A 19,701-nucleotide genomic window follows, 5' to 3' on the forward strand; every position below is an offset into this window, starting at 1 on the left:
AATGGTTGAAAAATGTGCTGAGTGGTTGCCTCCGCGCCGCAAACGTTGCGGTAAAGCGTCCGTGTGGTAATCACGAGTCGTTTTATGGGGCCCGCTTGAAAGGAAATTCTCCGAGTGAGAGAGGAAGGGGGGAAGGGGGAAAGAGGAAAAAGAGCACCTCAAAGGATGGAAAATTGGACGCCATCCCCATTGGCTTTCAGACCATGAGGAAATAGAAATCAGCAAATAAAATGCTAATGCTAAACGAGGCTGCTAGCAAGAAAAGCTCTAATCCGAAACAACAAAAGCTAATAAATCAATTCGGCTAATAGTGAAAATACGATTTTGTTGTTGGAAAGCCTGTTTTGTATTTGTGAGCTCTATTTTATTCTTGAACATAGCTGTCATGCTAACCAGTACCAGATAATGCTAACTGTGACGGCTAGTAAGTCAAATGAGCTTCTCAGATGCGGAAATAGCTAACGCTACAGAAAGGAACTTTTGAGTGACCTTATTTTGACATTTTTTTTTCAAAATGACATCAGATTGTTTTATACGCATGAATAGAAGCGAGGGAATTATTTTAAAGAGCCGGCGCAGCGCAACACGATCCCGTAAAGCGCCGTCGTAAATCTCACCGAGGCTCGTCCTGCTTCTGCTGCCGTTGAGGCCAGCAACGACCAGATGTTGAAAAACAATTCATCAAGGAGCGATCTAAAGAATTTTGATAGTGGAAAAGGGGAGGATGAGCGCAACGAGTGACAGCAAAAGAACAAAAAGCGTCTTTTAACCCTGTTGGGAATTTGTTGCTAAATGCAAAACAAACTCGCCGATGTTAAATCGTTTGTTCGGCGCCAGAACGAGAAGATGGCGCTCGCATTACAGGAAGTGAAACCTGTCAAGGTCAAAACTTAGCATTAAGTACTTTTTCCTCCACAGTCTCCAGTTGGCCACAACAGCCCTTAGTCTCCCTGTGTCTCAAAAGTGTCACCTTGCTAGCATGATCTTTTAGCATCTCGCTACCAATGATACATTCATTGTGGCATTGGCTCACAGCATGATACTCCGCAGTCTCCACTTGCCCGCAATCTCATTTTGGATAATCGTAATGACTTAGCTTGCGGTGTGACGTTCCACAGTCTCCGCTTGGCTGCCGTGGTCCGCCGTTCCATCAGGGAGATCCTTTTTCTCCTCCATTTTGCAAGCAAATAACAAAAAGACACGTGTTATTATTGTGCTCAACAATGACGAGGCTCTTTTGTTGCCATTTATTGCGACAGCCGTCATGTGCGCTTTCAGCCGATTTTGACAAGGACAAAAAAAAAGACGCCATGCTTCTGTGATGAGCCCAGCAAAAGCTTTTGTTTGGATGCTGCTATTTGCCAATAATTAGAGAGCCCCCCCCCACCCCTCGACACACACACACAGACAGGCGCTAAAGGGCCAAATAATCCCTTCACCTATTTGCAGAGGACAGACGAGTAGGCCTCACCTTCAGGGTAGTACTTAACTCCTGTAGCCACTCGTTGGGTAATCGCACTATTCCAGCAGCCTGCTAATTACCTGTGTGTGTGTTTCTCTGTCCATCCGTGTGTGTGTGTGTGTTGCAATGCAGGCCTCACAAGTTGTCAATGGCGATGTGGCTTGCACGTGGAGCAACTGAGCATCCATTGCCACTGTTCGCACACAATGTTGACCTTCAGCCACATTCATGTTGCATTCCCATCTTGTGTCCATTTTTCTTTGTTTGGTAAGCTAAGGGCATTTTGGCCTGGAAACAATATAGCAGCAACTTGGGGCTAAGTAGAAAAAACTATGTGAAAATGTGGAAATTATATATTTATTAATTGTATTTTTTTCATTCCCTTTGAACATTTTGTTCGTATCTGATGCAAACATGAATGCGTTTTCTTTCAGTTGTAGCTTTTTAAAAATATATTTCCGCATCCGCCACTATAATTATTTCAACTTGTAATATACAGATAACGTGATGATGCAAAAACAATTTTTAGACAGTCTCGACATTTTTAATCCATTTTCTTTTAATAACACTGCCATTGTTAATTAGCAGCAAAACAAATTATTGTGTTCACTCACATATAGAAAGGTTTGAAATGTGCTTATACTCGGAACGCAGCTTTGCCAAATTAAAGATGTTGCTGATTAAACTGTTTGTGTCATAAAATGTATTCAAAGCTGGAAAAAGAGCAAATAAATAAACAAAAAAAAAACAAGCTTCCATTCCAAAATCATTCGCCAATTCATCGTCCAAGAAACGCAGGTGGGAATGTGCATTTGTGCGCATTTTTCCATGAAGAAAATCTTGCCGGCATGAGAAAGATGAGGATGCTGCTAAGAATTGGGGGGGGGGGGGGGGGGGGTGAGTGACGTCACTGAACGGTGAGGGCGCGCAGCCCCCCAAAAAGCGACGAGCCGCCGCACACGCTCCAAAGCAAACAAGTCGATGCACGTGAACGCACCACCTTGTGGATTTGAAGCGTATGGAGAAAGCCTGAGCTTCCGAGCACTTTTTTTTGGGCATTCTTCTGTGAGCCGACACACAACCGGTAAGGAGAAACGATATTAAGAACTATATAGACTCCATTTTAAACAGGGCAGGGGATTTTTTGAACGGGTATTTCAATCACCTTTGGCTGTCTGAATGGGTGAAGCATCTTGTTTAATATAAGCGATCTTTGTCAGCGGCTAGATTAAATCGTGTGTGCGCGCACGCGTGTGTGTGTGTGTAGTCGAACTAATCCAAATGTAGAATTTATTCAGTCATTCAAAACTCCCTTTGAATTTATGACAATTTGTTATTAGTCGTTCTAAATTAAAAACAAATCATCACATTTGCTCACCGCGATCCTTCAACATCTCAGATGGTTTGTTCACTGACCGCACAGTTTAACCCCAACATATTAAACAGACGAATTTTGGTGTTATTTTCATTGATTCCAACTTGTGTCTTTGTTTACAGCCCCCTGCCCCACCCCGGGCAGCTGGATTATGGAACTACATTTGTCCAAGAATATCATCTCATGCGCGGGTGCAGGTACAAATCGAGATCTTGCTTGACGATAACAATTAGATGCAGTTGTATGCCTCGTCAGCAGCTTGCGGGGGGGGGGGGGGGGGGGGGGGGGGGGGGGAGATCAATTTGCGATGCTGACACGTGCAAAATGAGACACGACGACAAGCCAAAGTTTTCTTTTCATTTCTCGCTGCTCTTACACTAATTAAAAGCGCATTTGTCACTCTCTGGATTAGGCGACACCATTTCCTGGTGTCTTCATTTTCTTTTCAGTCCAGACATATGTGATTACGTGGTGACAAGCTGCAATCCCTGCAGGTACGTTTTTGGTGCAAGAATATGGATTTTTAATAGCAGAGCGCTGTGGGGCTATGGAGAAAATCTATAACTTTGAATTAAAAAAGAAACATTAATTACACAAGAGAGGAGGGGCGGCGGCGGGAGTGAGACGCAAGAGTTTCCGCTAAATACAAGAATAGAACAATCCTCAAATAATTTATACTTAGAACACTAAAGACGTATACTGATTAAATTAATTTAAAACGCATGCAGTGGACATTTCCTGGCGTTTCCCCTCACTTTTGTGCTCATTTTGGAGTTTTGTTTCCCCACCTGCCGACAACGTAGGTTGGTTAAAAAACAAAACAAAAAAAATATCACCAAGGTAATAATCAGTCGTGTCCTTCTCTTGTTACGCGGCATGCAAGCGCGCTCCACTTTCAGCCGACTGCTTCTCGCTCATGTTTGGACGACTTTTTCACAACACGCGCGAGCGGCCTTTTGGTTTTTTGCACTTCTCGACCTGCGGGCAAAATGCACCGAGCGCCGACCTTTAACCCGTCGGTGGCGAACGGCGGATGGAAAGGCTTTCTGAAGCCATCCATCACAAGCAAAGTGGGATGCGGCAGCGCGAGGACTGCAGGGAGGCTGACTGTTTACATTAGCGCCCATCTATCAGCCTGCAAGAAAGAAGTCATGTGTGATTTCATGCCAGGAGCAAGAGGAGGACGAGGATTAATTAGGCACGTCATTAAGTGGAAGCGCTACTAAAAAGACGTCATCTGTCATGTTAGGATGCATCCGAGTGCAAAAAAATAAAAAGACAATCAAGGAATAGGAAAAATGCTCAGTCTAATCTGAAATTGGAAATTGCAGCACTCAACCGTACTGATTAAAAAAATCGAATTTTGAAAATTAATCACCCTGGTGCGCTGTTGAGACACGTGTCATAATCTTTACGCATTTGGATCAAATCCATAATTGCCTTAATCTATAATAATCCCTTTAGGATGGTCAAATAAAACACTTTTAGTTTCGAGATAAAAGTCCTTAACGCGAAATGTAACACGTCATTCAGACATGGGGGAGGTCAGAATTTTGAAAGCGAAGGGCCTTCAGGGGGACTTTTCCGGTCCGACTGCATGGGATCTCATTTTCAAAAAAAAAAAAAAAAAAAAGGTCTTACAAGAGGAGTCGTGGCGCCGATGACAATCCCAGTCGGAGCACGTTGACAGACAGACACACACACACACACACACAACACACACACTAGTCTGCTGTCTGTGTTTATGAACTACTGCAGTGGCTCACCATAACTATAATCATAATCATAATCCTAATTGGCTTTCTAAATAGAATAACAAACATTATAATACACAAGTGGTTCGAATCGTTTTCAAAAACAAGACGCAGATTGTATTCCTAAAATTCAAGTATTACAAAAAAAAAAGTCATTTTCCATGAACAAAGTCCAAATTTTACATGTAAAAATCGGACATGCATAAACTGGAACTTCACTTGGAAACTGATCAGTAAAGTATAAGCATTTACTAAAGAAAGATATGCCAAGAAAGAGACATTCAACGATCAACGAAATTGGACATTTTATAAAAAAAAACGGGTTCAAGCGGGATGCCACATGGAATGTTACATTCAGAGACCGTTCATTAAATATGAATATAGGCTATGGCCTAAGAGGCGCGAGTTGGCTGTGAAAATAAAAAGTAGTCAAAAGACGCATTTAATGACATACAGGGTCAATTGTTAAAACGTCAATTGTAATCAAATACTGGACAGAAACAGAAGTCAAGTGTAAGTGTTGCGTTCAGTCACTCAATAAAATTGGATATACCCCGCCTCAAAGCAGCAGGTCGCAATGAGTTCAAGTAGTCATAAAAAGTAATAAAAAAAAATAAAAAAAGAAGACACTATATGAAGCGATGCATTCAAGGGCGGTCCGATAAAAACGGTCAAAAGGATTCGTGAGAGACGTAAAACAGACCATAAGTCAGGTCATGTGGAAATGTTGCATTCAGTGACCATTCAATAAAACTGGATAAAGCCTGGGATTACTTGAACAAACAGCAGGTCATAACGAGTTCAACGCAATCATAATAAAAACAAGTTGTAAAAATAACATCTGAAGAGTTGCGTTCAAGGCTCGCTCGATAAAATTGGGCATTCAGACGTGAAATCTTTGACGTGCATCCTCATCAATACACAAGCAGTACCATGTTTTGTCATTCAATAGGAGACAACGTGGGTGCGTTCAGGTACACTGATACAAAATTGGAGATCAACACAAACCGGTGAGATGATTGGCACACGTAAACGTTGCGTTCAAGCGATGCTCGATTACCAAGTGTCAGTGAGGAAGTGGTAAAATAAACAGTCGGTGCTCATCTTGCCTTAAATAGGATTGGGAAAAAAAGAAGAAAATATTTGACTATTGCTGAAAAATACCGATTTATTCATTAAAACCGGACATTAGGGCACTGTAGCGTAAACGTGACTAACGTGACTTAACATGTAATTAGAATCAACAGAGTTTATAAGCATTGATGGCTTTAAAAAAAAAGTTTTTCCCAAATTTACGCAAGTGGTGCGTTTAAAACTGTACATTTGGGTATTTTTAATCAAATGTGGAACATTTACATAGGTTACTATAGTTGTGTCAACATTTCTAAAAATAAATCAAAAAAATTTGCTATATTACAGAATTTCCATTATGACATCCGCATGCAAATCAACATTTACAGTCAATCTGCTCCTCAAAATGTTTCGACATACGAACTACCTTAATTAGGCAAGTGACGCGTCCAAGGACGACTGAATAAAATGTTTTTTTTTGTTTTTGTTTTTTTTAAAGCGTGCCTTGACCCTGTTGGCATTTATTGGAGCTGATTGTTTACTTATTAGACAAAAGGGTCAGCTGGGAAGGCGATAACACACACGCACGCGCACGCAGGCACCCGCGCGCATGCACGCTCAAAGCTATGTTACGTTGATTGAATAGGGAAACAGTAACCGGGCAGGCCCGTTTGCAAATGTTTGCTCATTCACGCGTCGATATAGAGGCCGTGTTGTGTGTGTGTGTGTGCCGTGGCGTGGCTGCGTGCGTGGGTGTCTGCACACATTACAAACATGCCTGCATTGAGCTAAAACCAAACAAACAAAAAAAACTTGTATTGCATCGGAATGACAACGTTTTCTTGTGTGGATTCTGCGGGTGCATCCACATTTTTTCCCGAGAGGTTGCGTGGGAGTGTTTTAGTTCCACGCTACTTAAAAAAAAAAAGTTGCTGATTTGCGCGTTGCACATTTTTAGGTCTCGTCTGGTGACGTCACGCTCGGGGCAGGCTCAAGAGTGGGCGGGGCCGCGTGAATTGGGTCCCACGCAAGCAGAGCTCGACCTTCTCCTCCACTGTGGTCACGACTCGCGTGGAAGGAGCTGGCGAGAACACAGAATTGCTCCAAAATTGCCCCCCCCCCCTCCTGCCTGTTTTTTTTTTTTTTATAGGACTATAGTGGATCTTTGTCTGTCCTTCCCTCCCATGTCGCCACGCGTGTCGGCTTCGGCGTGGACTTGTCTGCGCCTCGCTTCGTCGAACCGACGCTCGGCGCTGCATGCAACGCGGGCCTGCCTGACTCGTCTGCATCCCTCCTTCTAATCTCCTCCAAGGTGTCATGAATTTGGAGAGACTCTCCGAGAGCACGGCGGTGGTGCGAGCCCACGCCAATCCGAACCCGAACCCACCTCCTCCTCCCCGTGCGTCACGCGACGTGAGCCCCGCGTTCCACTTGCAGCCTAGAAGCTCCAACATCACCACGAGCGCTCGCGGGGGGACTTTAGAGCACTCGAGCAGCGACTCTTCGGACGCCGAGCTGGCAGGTACACGATTTTGCGTGCCAAATGAAGTCTTTGGGGACGTTTATCCTGCCATGTATGCTAATAACTCCTTAGCCATGCGTACTGTTCGAAATGATCAAAAATACCCTTGAGAAGGCATTTTAAATGACTTCAAATTATTTTATTTTTTTTAGTTTGATGTGAGTGCCGGAGCGATGATTAATAGAAGTTTTATGTTTTGGAGGAAGCAAGAAACCAAGAAAATGAAATAGAAAAATAATCCAATTTAAATTGAGTTGCGGGACGCCAAGCGTAAAAGTTAAAATGATCATATTTATGCATTTATATATTTTTTAAATTATTTAACAGTACATTTAAAAAGTAGTATTCAAAAAGTGTTTTTTTTAAATCTTCACGTCAGTGTTTGCAAATATTTTGTTAACATACAGCGTTTTTAAAATTTAAGATGCATCGTTTTTTTGCAAGGTAAATTATTTTTAATGGGGAAACCTTAAAAATTTATATTAGGGATATTAAAGTGTCCGTTTAAGGGGAGGTGGAGGTCATTTTGGATGATTTAATGTGGGGGTGGGGGGGTCGTGCACGCCAAAGCTGGAAAAGTCTTGTTTTGATGGCACGTCTCTGAATAACAGTTTGCACTGGCACATTTCGAGGGAGCAAAAGAAGAGTTATGAAGGAGTTTGTGGAGGAGCCGTTTAGTAATTCATTTCATTTTTGTTGCCCAACTTAAAAATAAGAAATTAAATCTGTCTTTTCAAAACAACTTCTGGCAAGTACCAGATTTATTTATTTAAAAAACGTATTTTGAATTGTTGTAGTTTTTCCAGCCACCTTAAAAATAAACGTATTTTTTTTATTCAGTTATATGTTAAAAACTTTGAATAAAGTATTTTCCTCCTTACGATTATTGTGAGTGACTCATGCAACCAAAAATAATCAGTTGATTTGATGTTTGGGTTTTCGACAGCAAGTAGTTGAAATATTTCCAAACGGCAAATATGTCCAAACAACGATCAAGATGTTTCTGACTGCAGCACTGCACGGATGCCTGAATTGGGATTAACCTTTGCGCGTGCATGTTGACAAAAAAAAGTGGAAGCGGTGCATGGACACGTTGAATCATGACAGTGAGTTTTTTTTTTTTAATTATTTAAAATTATTCAAATAAAATTGAATATTTTATTTCTGTATTAAGATGACTTTTCCCCCCCATTTGTTGACATATATAAAACTGAAAGTTGCGGCATTTAATGTAAATTCTAACCGCATCGTAAAATTCTACTTAAACAAATAAAATACGCTAGTGACGTCAAGGACATCGCCTTTGGGTGAGTGTACTTATTTATTAGAAAGCAGAACTCACTTGGACATTTGCACTTTTGATTTGTATTATAAGGAGGATAATTATGTCCCTTTTTGCTGGAGCGTTGGATGTTTTGCCATGCGATCTGCTTTTAAGTGACGGTTGTACTTTTTGATGTCGACCATGCAGCGGAAAAAGAGCGCAGCAGCAGTAGCTGCGGCGGCGATGTGCGCGTCGGCGGCGATGTGCGCGTCAGCGGCGGCGGCGGTGAGGAGGCGCTGTCGTGCGCCGACGACCCCAAGAAAAAGAAGCAGCGGCGGCAGCGCACGCACTTTACCAGCCAGCAGCTGCAGGAGCTCGAAGCCACCTTCCAGCGGAATCGATACCCGGACATGAGCACGCGCGAGGAGATCGCCGTGTGGACCAACCTCACCGAGGCCAGAGTCAGGGTGAGACGCGCGCGCCAACAAATGGAAAGGGGCGGGAGGATTTTAGTTGCCCGAGCAAGCAAAATCTGAAGGATATTGTCAAGTTTGTCAGTTGAGCGCATTTGGATGAATAATTCACTCAACGTTGTCACTGGATTTAAAAAATGCATTTCCTAAAATAAATGTGTTTGCGTAAAGCGTGCGTAAAAGTGCGTTTCAAAGCTGAAAACGACGCATTTTGTTTGAAATATTTACTCAAAGGGCATAAAAACTATTCATACATTTTGAGTTGAGCGTACAAAAAAAGTGCGTAATAATGAGGTCATTTGGAATATTTTTGGAAGGAGGTTTATAAGGGTAGTCATTACAACTTTACCACATAACCCAACAAATAGATTTGTAGAAAACCATTTTGTCACTCCAAATCCCAAGTTTTTTTTTAACATGCTGATAGAGAAATGCAAAAGGTGCATATCGGTCGGTAAAGAAGTAAACCTGCTTATAAATATGTTTATGATGACGTCAGCATGAAGAGACAATTAAAAATGCATGGGCATTATTTTTCATTTTGATTTTAAGCGGGTCAACGCTTCTTTCATTCAAGGAGTTCATATCAAAATGGGGTTATCTTTAAAAAAAAAAATTATATATATTATTTTAGGAGAGCGTGTTAGTTTTTTCAAATGCAGACGTTAGCGCTGTTATTTTCCCTATATTTGTCGGAATAGGCTTTTTTCATTTGCTAAAAAACACCAATAAATAATTGTGTTTTTATCCGTCCCACCAAGTGCGCTAATGGATTGCCGATGCTAACAGACTTATGTTGGGTTGCTGATTTATATATATATTTTAAAAAAATCAAAACGAAGCGTGCCTAGCTGCATTTCAATCATGCTCACATCAAACAGGGGAGAAATAAATCCAACAGTTTGGAATTTATTGGCTGCTGCAGGTGCAGTCAGACCCTTTCATACATTCCATATTTACTTTCTCATCGACATTTAGAGAGTCAGGCAACAAATACAGATTTTGCCAGCTCCGACAATTAAGGCGACGACCTTTATTCCCTTTTTAAAATGTAAAGGTTAATTGAATGTTGAGCTTTTCTGTTTATCGGTGTGGCCGCACGGCCAGCCAGAATATTAGGTACACCCAAGAAATATATTTTATAGGTGTACCTTATAAAATGAAGAAATGTATATTTTTTGAACGAAATGTAAAATGCTGTGGTCGTTTACGATGGATGCATTTGAAGATATACTTAATAAATTGAAATTTTGAGGGATGTATTTTTATTTATAGTCGCCTAAAAACCTTTTGGGGGGTAGGAAACTAACGTGACTTTTAAATCAGCACGTGTACTTTATAAAGAGGCAATCCGACCTATTTGTAAAGTTTGGAAAACGGTTTCTCATTCATTGACAGGCGTGTTTTTATACAGCAGCTTTTTTTTTTTTTTAAGTGCCCATGCAATTGTCTCCAATTATAAGGCTCACGCCATTTTCGTCGCATAGGCTATACTGAGTGCATTTTGCCGTTTGTTGGTCGCCCGCAGGTGTGGTTCAAGAACCGGCGCGCCAAATGGCGCAAGCGCGAGCGCAACCAGCAGATGGACCTGTGCAAGAACGCCTACCTGCCGCAGTTCAGCGGCCTGATGCAGCCCTATGACGACCCCATGTACCCGGCGGCGGCTGCGGCGGCGGCCGCATACACCTACAACAACTGGCCGAACAAGAGCCTGCACGGCCCCAAGAACTTCCCCTTCTTCAACTCCATGAGCCCGCTCACCTCGCAGCCCGTCACCATGTTCTCGTCGTCGCCGGCGCCCATCACGACCATGAGCGTGCAAGCAGCCGCCGCTGCCGCCGCGGCCGCCCACGCACACGGCGGCATGCCCTCCATGGGCGGCCACCCGCCAGGTCTCAACAACATCGGGAACCTCAACACGGCGCCGCCGCCGCCTCCGCATGCCCCACCGGGTCTCAACGCAGCCGGCATGTCGTCGCCGGCCTGCCCGTACGCGGCGGCCGGCTCGCCCTACGGCGTCTACCGGGAAACGTGCAACCCGAGCCTGGCCACGCTCAGACTCAAGTCCAAGCAGCACCACTCCAGCTTCGGCTACGGGGGGCTGCAGAGCCCCGCCTCGGGTCTCAACGCCTGCCAGTACAACAGCTGACCCGACCCCGCTCGCGACGTGACGTAACGCGACCAGACGTGTTGCTCTGTTGTCAATGGAACACTTGTTACTCTGTACATACGCCACATGTAAATATATACTGGCTCAACGTGGACAATATAGTTGTCTTTTTGTTTGTCGTGCCCGCTTGTTCGCTTTAAAAAGGATTCTCAATAATAGACGCAAGCGCTTGCGTGTGGGCGCGTGTTTTTTTTTTTTTTTTTTAAGTCCAAAGTGAGAGTTGGAAAAAGAAAAGTTTTTCGTGCGGTGTGCACAAACCGCTAAAATTTATATAAGGGGGGGCGACGAAAATAAGATATAGGCGGAAGATTGCACACAATGCAGAGCTAAATTTAATTTCCAATTGTGCACATGAAATTTGCATGAAGTAACGTGAGCTTGTCATGTTCCTTTTTAAAATGTAAAACGCGCCATTTCCGAGGTGCTCATCAAGTCATCTAATCCACGGGCCATTGATATCCTATCAGCACTCGACTGATATTGATTGTGTGTTTTAGATGATAACAAGGTGCAAGTGAGGATTAGGCATGTAACAAGAGTAAGAATAGGAATACAAAAGGATCATTGGAGGGTTTATGAGTGAAATTATAGGTCAATATTTGATGCGCTATTTCCGTCTTCACTCACCTGCAAAATGTGACGTCACGGAGTGGTTTTGTTTCATGAAAATCATTTTGTAAATATCATGCAGCTATAAAATGCAAAAAAAAAAAATCTTTCAGTTTCATTTGAATATTTTCCGCCAAAGAAAAGGCGTGGGAATAAAATTTACTTCATTTTTTTTTAAACGGGGACTTTTATTTTTTATTCGTGTTTTTTCCCCCAAAATTGACCTTAACATGAAGTACCCTTACAACTCCAACTTTTCATAACATCAGTAAAATGTAATTACTAAAATTATTTGACTTTGTAGCCTATTTGGAAACATTTTAACGGCTTAAAAAAACGACAACATTTATGGTCAGTGTCTATGCATGCTACATAAATGTCCATTATTTTAATTTTGTTCATTCATTTGAAAAGATGGGAGCGGTGGTCGTGTGTCAAACATGATTGCTTATAAAAAAAAAAAAGCTGCGAGTTTCCCAACAAGTCCCAACAGTGAAAAAGCAAGCAACTTGCGTCACATTCTTTACCTGGGCGTGGTGATGGTGCACTTGGTTGGGATCCGCTGCACTCCAACCCATCAACGGGGACAGAAGCACAGGGGGTCGCTTGCCACAGCTCGCGAGAAACAAAAAGGGGGGAAAAAGTGAGGTCTATGATTGGGAATGAGGGAGCGGACGCGCATGCGCACAGGCTTGGCCTGCTTGCGTGACAACACAGGAGCAAAACACATTAACAGAATACAATTGAAAGGGTCTACACAAATCTTCACATTTTGTGATATATACAAAATGTCATTATGTTAGCTCATCACACAATATACACACAAAGTTTACTCAACTACAGAGTGAACAGCGCACCTGTTTGGGGGTAAGGTGCGTCATAGAAAACGTCACACTTCATAACATTGAATGTCTTCAAATATACATATTGGATGTCAATATAGTATCATGTTGTTTTCAGGAAACTTTGGGGTCAGTCCAATTCAGTCTCATTCTCCAAAATGGCTGCCAGTAAAACATGGAGGTGAAGTGTAAATTAAAACCAACAAGTTGTGAGTGCTAACTGCTAACACAATCCTCACCACCTGCTAGCATTAGCATCGGTCACCTAAAAACAGGTATTGTTGCTTTTAGGGAACTTTTGGGGTCAGTCCAATTATCTATCTATCCTCATTATCTAAAATGGCCACCGGTAAAATATAGATGAGGTGAACTTTTAAAAGTGACAATTAAGACCAACTTGCAAAGGTATTAGTGATCTGTCATACCTTTGCCGGTGTCCATTGACAAAAGATTCAAGCACGTTTCCGGAAGTTTCTTGTAAGCAACCAATGAGAAACGAGAAAAGGGGCGTGGCCTTTCAGTTCTGCTACTTTATGGGACTGAAGATGGATTGGGAAATCTTGTCAAGTGGAATCCGGACACAATAGTTGCAAACTGTTGCGCACACTCACAACATAAATCCTCCTTAATTGTGTGTGCGCCGGGCGGGAACGCACGCGAACGCCCAACGGCTGCACACTCATTTGGGGATTAGGCCAAGATGATTCGTCGGCTTGTAGCCACCGCGTGGCCGCCGAAAACGGTTGACGTGCAAACGGCCGATCCACAATTGTCAAGGCGGTCAGCCGCAGGGACCCTGGCACCCCCACTGACTCAATTAAATACGACTACAACCAATACCACAAATATTGATCAATCAATCAATCAATAAAAATACATTTTTTAAAAAAGGAGAAGAAACCAAATGCATGTTTTAGCTCCTTTTATTCCATATCAGCTTTCTAATTGCTCATCTTTTTTTCACGTTAATTACATGTCAAACTCTTTTTTGAAAAAAATGCCTTTCACAAAGAAAACCCAATTCGAAAATCAGTGTAGAACTTCCATTTATGATTGAACGAAACAAGACAAACATGTACAAAGCATTGAACAAAGCAAAGTTGGGAAGACGCAAAGCGGTTTTCAGACTTTTCTGCGAGTGAGCGCTCTTGTCTGGAAGAGCTCTCTTTGGAGCCCAGTCTTGCTGAGGTGGCTTCTTCTTTCTCCTCTTTTTATTGAAGGGGGGGATTCTAATGATTTTGTTGTTGGGGGTGAAAGACAAGTGTAAATCACCCCCCCCCCCCTCCCCCAGCAGCCTTTTCAAAAATACGCCAATGAATCCAAAGGAACAGAGACTCGGAATAAAACTTTATGCGGTCGTCCGCATAGTCGCTCTTCGCGTTTCTGACTGGAAAAAAAGACACTAGCTAGTATTACGCACAGAATCTAGAAAGATATACATAATTGATCAAGCTATGCGGCTGTCTGCAAAGTCATCTTAAGGCGCCTTTTTCCGATACAATAATAATTACAGCAAAAATATGTAAATAAATATATATTTGTTTTATTTACATGGAAAGAGCAACCTTGTCAATAAACTTGGCCATCTTGATGTCTCGCTTGGACAGTCCGCCGCAGTCGTGCGTGGTCAATGTGATGTGCACCTGTGACACACACACACACACACACACACACACACACACACACACACACACACACACACACACACACACACACACACACACACACACACACACACACACACACACACACACACACACACACACACACACACACACACACACACACACACACACACACACACACACACACACACTATTTATTAAATGTTTTAGCAATGTATATCTTATTAACACCCTGATCAAGAGTTACAGCATTTACGCAAATATTTTTTCATGTATATTCAGGATTTATTGTTATTGTTCACACACGTTTTCTAGATGTGACTTTCTTTAAAATGAATTTTGAAATGAAATAAAATAAAAACAAAGACTATAACTAATACTTCAAATGTCAGCTAGTTGTATTGTTAATTTGCTACATCTGGAAAAGCTAATCGGGTTTGTAGTCACCTAAAAATATATTTAAAAAAGAATGCAATTGTGAAAACTAAAGAATGTTAAAAATAATTGCAATGAATCAATCTCGTAGTGTTGTTTTATATTTTGTGAGCGATGTTTGTGAGTGACCCTTGCATATCGCCAAGACGGCAAGCGTGCCAGCGCGTGTTGTCGGCCCTCACCTTGTTGTAAGTGTTGAACCACTCAGGATGATGGTTCATCTTCTCGGCCTGCAGCGCCACGCGCGACATGAACCCGAACGCCTGAAACGGTCACAACACAAAAAACAAGAGCCGTCAAATTCAAATAACATCTCAGGTGGCAGTAAGAGGAACCCCATTGAGAAAGCTAGCATCAATTGGAGGAAAAAAAAAAAAAAGTTAAATAACATCAATGAGAATAAATGGAGTCAAAAATCAAAATAACTTTTCTAAAAACATGCCGCTTACTTCTTGTGATCTTTTGGCAGAGCAAGACAGGCTCATCTGACGCCACGTGCGCACACAGGAAACGGCGGCCGCACACACGCTTCCCATTGGGCGCGCTCCAATCAGGACGCGGGCGGCCATTACGCTTCTTGTAATTATCTACAAAGTCCCCAGCGAAATCCCCGCTCATTGCCCGCCGCGAGGAAAGCCCATTTCGGAGCAATTTCCCACTGCAATCTCAATTAAGCCCCTAAACACTTCCTCCCTGCCTAATTAGATCAACTGAAAGGCCATTGTTTACACGGCGGCCCGCGCCCGCACCTGACATGAGCAAAAAGGCATCGCCGGCGCAGGAAATTGCGCTAGGCGGCTTCTTTTCTTTCCCAGCGTCGGGGAAAAAGTCCAAGCGACGGCGTAAGGTGAGCCGGCGGTCCGAGCCGAGCATCCGATTGGTTATCGGCCCCGCCGATCGATTGAAGTAATTGGCATATTCCTGCAACTTGACCTTGCTGCCACCAATTTGGCGTCCGAGGCGGGTCTGCTTTGTGTCTGCCGTGTCAGTCGTTGTCCTCGCTCAAATGCGACGAGCCCGTTGGACCGTTGGCGCTTGGTTCGGGTGCCGCTTCAGAGTCGCTCTTGTAGTTGGCATGAGCCAAAGTTTATCATTGCAACACAGGCAAAATTTTGGACTTGGACAAAATTCCAATGAGTCTTTGGCAGAAGAAGTCATTTGCTTCAAAGCTAGCATTTGGCTAGCTTGTCAACCTTAGTCGCTAGATAGCTTGTCAACACATAGCAAACAATTTTACAGCATGGCGCTTCTTAGCTTTAGCAAATCCACGAATGGAATTAAAATGCTGTGTTAGCTCATTTTAATCATAATGACTGGAAAATTGTCACGATTATACTGGAACAACATTTTTTGCGTGAGGTCATTAGCTTTTCCAGGTGTAGCAAGTGAGCGTGTACTCGGGTTGAGAGAGTCCAACGTGAAACCAAAGAAGAAGAAGCGGAACGCAACACGAACCCTAAAGATGAAGACGTAGATCGGGGAGACAATAATGAAGGGGGTAGGGGTGTTAAAGTAGGTGGGGGTCCACTAATCCCACAGTACATATGATTAGGGATTGAATGTCCAGAGAGGTCGCCAGACATTGGCCTTCTCCCTCAGGGGCAGTAACGGGAGTGGCGGGACACAATGGCGGCCAAGTGTTAGAGCAGGGAGGGGTCAGCCTGCTAACGGCCCTCCACTTGGACGCGGTCGCCAAGGGTCAAGGACTCAGACGGTCAATGTTTCGTCTACGCAGCAATTTGCTCTTTTCTCAAAATCTGATAGGGATGCACGCTAGCAGCGGCGGTTGCCTAGCCTGAGCCGAATCGGAGCCAAACACCCTGAATTAACGTGATGGAACAACGTACACCCTGGACTGGTCGCACAACTTGCCCAAATGACGTCATTTCAGCCAATCGGAAACCCGAAGGTGCGCAAAACGCTGCCGCCCCCCCTCACGGGAGCTGTCAAAGTCCGCTAATTTGACATGACGCTGCGCAGGCCCCCACCTCCAATAATCAGAACCACACCAGTGGATCGCCCCCGACCTCCCCCGATCTGCCATTTTGCAGCTATTACAGCATGATTGTCACACAACACGGGATGAGGCGCTCCGACCGCGACCGCCGCCTGGAAGAAACACATGTCTGTTATTTACAGATCGGCTTTCCGCCGCCGCGCCGTCCAAAAGAGGGCTTAAGACAAGCGCCCGCTCCGCCTTGCCAGGACTAAGTGCATGCAGATCTCTCTCGCCGGCCCGTGCGTACAAACGCACGCACATTCTTGTCAGCGTGCCAATCGCGCGCCCGACGCTTAGCGCCTGGCCACGCCCTCCAGGAACCGTTTGAACAGAGGCGGCTAATGAGGCCGATGACGGGGTGCCGCGCCTCTTACGTCTCCTTTGTCCTTCCAGAAGCTTCCAGCTGCCGCGGTGGGCGTGACCTCCGCCAAGGCCCCCGCTCTGAGCAAAAGTCTGGAGTGTCGGTTCAGCGAGGACGACGGACAATCGGTGTTTACGTTCACGTTTTGAGTCTGCTTTGTGCAATTGCGTCTCAAGAGCGGCATACGCGCCAAGCAGAACGCTCGCTGCCAAATGCCAAGCAGATGGTCGCATCCGTAAACAACACCAGCGCATAAACAGACTTTAAAAAAGTAACCTGGCGCCATTCAAAAAAAAAGACGCCATCCAAATCCCATGTTGCCAATAGGAGAGGGCGCCGCCTCTCGGAAGGCGCCGGCTCCTCCCTGACAGGACGAGCAAAAGTGGGCAACTGGCGGGAGCACTCGCCCGACCCACACTTTCCACTTGCTTCAGTCAAAGGAAAACCAACTGGGGTAACAAGCAAGCAAGGTCAGATGGAAACGCTTCGGCTTAAGGTTGGGGAGGGGGCTCTCACGCCCCCTATAGGCCACCCGTGAAAGTGAAAAAAGGAAATATTTGGAAGTGCTTCAGAATCAGAAAAGCTTTCCAAAAAAATGTAGTAGTTCTAGTTGAGTAATTTGGGTGAATTTAATATTTTTTTAAAATAGCATCTTTTTTTTGGAACAAATTTTACAAAAATGCTGGAGAGGTATTTTACAGGCAAATGTTTTATTATTTTATTGTTTACTGTCATCACATTTTTTGCCATACATTTGTCATGTATGGTTTTTATATTTTTAATTTGATGGGTGAAGCTGCGTCTGAATGTTCTAAACTGCTGCTTCCAAGCCAAGCTTCCTGTGGGACTCGAGTCTGAAGCTCAACTTGCCATGTTGCGCTTCTGTGCCTTGCATCCAAATTGGAATTGTCAGTCTCCTGAGAACTTTTTGTTTTGTGGGCAGAAATAAGCCTCCGCATGTCTGATGAAAAATGAAATGTACAATGGCTTTTGCCAACATTTGTCCAGACAGCGGGCCTGCCAGGAGTTGTCTTTTTTTTTTTTTTTTTTTAACGCTGGCCAGATGAATCTTTTTAACCAATTTGATTTGTTTGCAAAAGAAATGGCCACCTGGCTCGTGTCAGCGTAACGCGGGGTGACACGCGGCGGTAAGGGAAGAGGAGGAGGCGGTCCGCAGGGGGAGGCCGGCCCCCCACTTCAAAAGCGGGGAAGTGTAAAAAGGGCAAAAACAGCACGCTTCCAGTGGCTAAAACAAGCGCTGGGATTAGAGGAAGTCCGCTAAGTGGCCTTGAGCGCTCCCACCAAATTTTAAACAACTTGGGTGTTATCTTTTATTTTTTTTTCCTCTCTAAAATATATACTACTATACTTCTCTAAAATACTACAAATAGCTCCATAAATGTAAACACAAAAATCTCGTCTAGTCACCCTAACTACTAAGCATATGTTGTTTTTGCTCAGTCTCCTAAATAGTAAACATGAACCATTTGTTTTTGTTTTGAATCCAAATGTATATTAGTAAACTGTAATAACCCTTGCTGTCTTCTTCTATTTTAATTTTGTGAAGTCACCTGGTTGAAGGTTTTAAAGTGAAGCTCTTTGAAGATGGCATCACGGTCCTCCACCTCCATCCAGCCCGCGGCCCTCAACTCCATCACGTGCTGGTCCCGGTCGGCCGGAGGGAGCCAATGAGAATCGGACGACTGCACAAAAGTGAATTTTAATGTATCTTACTGTTAAAATGACACATAATAAAGCCGCTACACGCATATTCGAGTAAATAAACGCAGAGATATAAAGATGCGTTGTGGGTGCGATATCCGCTGGAACCGCTAGACGGCGGTGCTACGCTATCAGCAAAGAAAACCGACACAACTTTGTAGGCAGGAACCAACGAAGTAATGACTATAAATGGCTGACTAACCTATTTTAACGCACACAGTACTATTATTTATTATTCTCAACTTAACACAATTCTGGCTGGGTTTCTTATGTTTTATGACTCGATCTTTAATTGGGCGTCGTAAAGTTGTGACAAAAAAAATATAAACATCCGTGAAACGCCATCAGTGGCCACTCCACAGCGTACGCAGAAAACATAAATAAAAGTTGAAAAATATAAGATACCTGTCCGATATAAACGATGACTCCTAAAATACTCGGAACAGTCTAAAATTGTGTTTCATCCCTAATTTACCACCGCAGACGTTTTCGTTATTTGAAAGCCTTTGACCTGCAGGGACAGGCGGAAGTTTGACGTCACAGCACGGCCACGCGTATGTAGAGTCGCTAATAATTCAAAACAAACACGCGACGTGACTATGTTACTCACCATTTTAGTAGTGTAGTTCCTGGAGATTAGAGCCAGATTGAGGCCGTTGATCTTGAGCAGACCGCGGGGCCAAAGGCTGCTGGCTGCCAGGCTAAACATTAACCAGGACATGCTGTGTGGAGCTCCGTGGGTTGTCCTCCGCTGCCACCGCTGTTCGTCAAGTCCTCTGCAGCCTCACAACAATCTTACACGGTCCACTTATCTCCTCGCTCTGCACTGGAGCTGTTCACGTCACTGCCTGATTAAAATGACCACTTTCTCCATGCCATGTTACTTGTGAAACATTTCCTACTTTCACTACAAACTGCATCAAGATGACCACGTTGACTGACCTGTCTCTATTAGGACTGAAGAGAATTTACAACTTGATTTTTTTTACACTAATTCAGCAATTTAAACTGTATAAA

General features: G+C 43.7%; 2 protein-coding genes and 1 long non-coding RNA gene across 5 annotated transcripts; 1 reads left to right on the forward strand and 2 right to left on the reverse strand.

Moving 5' to 3' along the window:
- Positions 1 to 83: 83 nt before the first annotated feature.
- Positions 84 to 13,108, reverse strand: LOC147042995 (uncharacterized). Its single transcript, XR_015068708.1, has 3 exons — positions 12,968 to 13,108; positions 12,228 to 12,315; positions 84 to 1,170 (listed from the first exon to the last, which is right to left on the reverse strand). It is a non-coding gene; the product is annotated as an uncharacterized LOC147042995 (long non-coding RNA).
- pitx1 (paired-like homeodomain 1) lies at positions 2,455 to 11,939 on the forward strand. 3 transcript variants are annotated; one of them, XM_085936010.1, is made up of 5 exons: positions 2,455 to 2,546; positions 2,960 to 3,034; positions 6,975 to 7,184; positions 8,656 to 8,915; positions 10,450 to 11,939. In XM_085936010.1, exons 2-5 carry the CDS (start codon positions 2,989 to 2,991, stop codon positions 11,068 to 11,070), a joined length of 1,137 nt encoding a protein of 378 aa, XP_085792136.1. In that variant the 5' UTR covers positions 2,455 to 2,546; positions 2,960 to 2,988; the 3' UTR covers positions 11,071 to 11,939. The 3 variants fall into 3 exon arrangements, with proteins under 3 accessions (XP_085792136.1, XP_085792137.1, XP_085792138.1); XM_085936011.1 differs by having other exon boundaries at positions 2,523 to 2,546; positions 6,621 to 7,184; XM_085936012.1 differs by lacking the exons at positions 2,455 to 2,546; positions 2,960 to 3,034 and adding an exon at positions 3,213 to 3,331 and having other exon boundaries at positions 6,621 to 7,184.
- Positions 13,109 to 13,571: 463 nt separating the features above from the next.
- On the reverse strand, positions 13,572 to 19,514 carry LOC147042997 (pterin-4-alpha-carbinolamine dehydratase 2). Its single transcript, XM_085936657.1, has 4 exons — positions 19,295 to 19,514; positions 18,534 to 18,665; positions 14,785 to 14,865; positions 13,572 to 14,185 (listed from the first exon to the last, which is right to left on the reverse strand). The coding sequence occupies exons 1-4, from the start codon at positions 19,403 to 19,405 to the stop codon at positions 14,090 to 14,092; spliced, it is 420 nt and encodes a 139-aa protein (XP_085792783.1). The 5' UTR covers positions 19,406 to 19,514; the 3' UTR covers positions 13,572 to 14,089.
- Between the last annotated feature and the right edge of the window lie 187 nt (positions 19,515 to 19,701).

The sequence above is a fragment of the Syngnathus leptorhynchus genome, chromosome 17 (genome assembly GCF_054491065.1).
Source record: "Syngnathus leptorhynchus isolate UIUO chromosome 17, UIUO_Slep, whole genome shotgun sequence".
NCBI lineage: Eukaryota > Metazoa > Chordata > Actinopteri > Syngnathiformes > Syngnathidae > Syngnathus > Syngnathus leptorhynchus.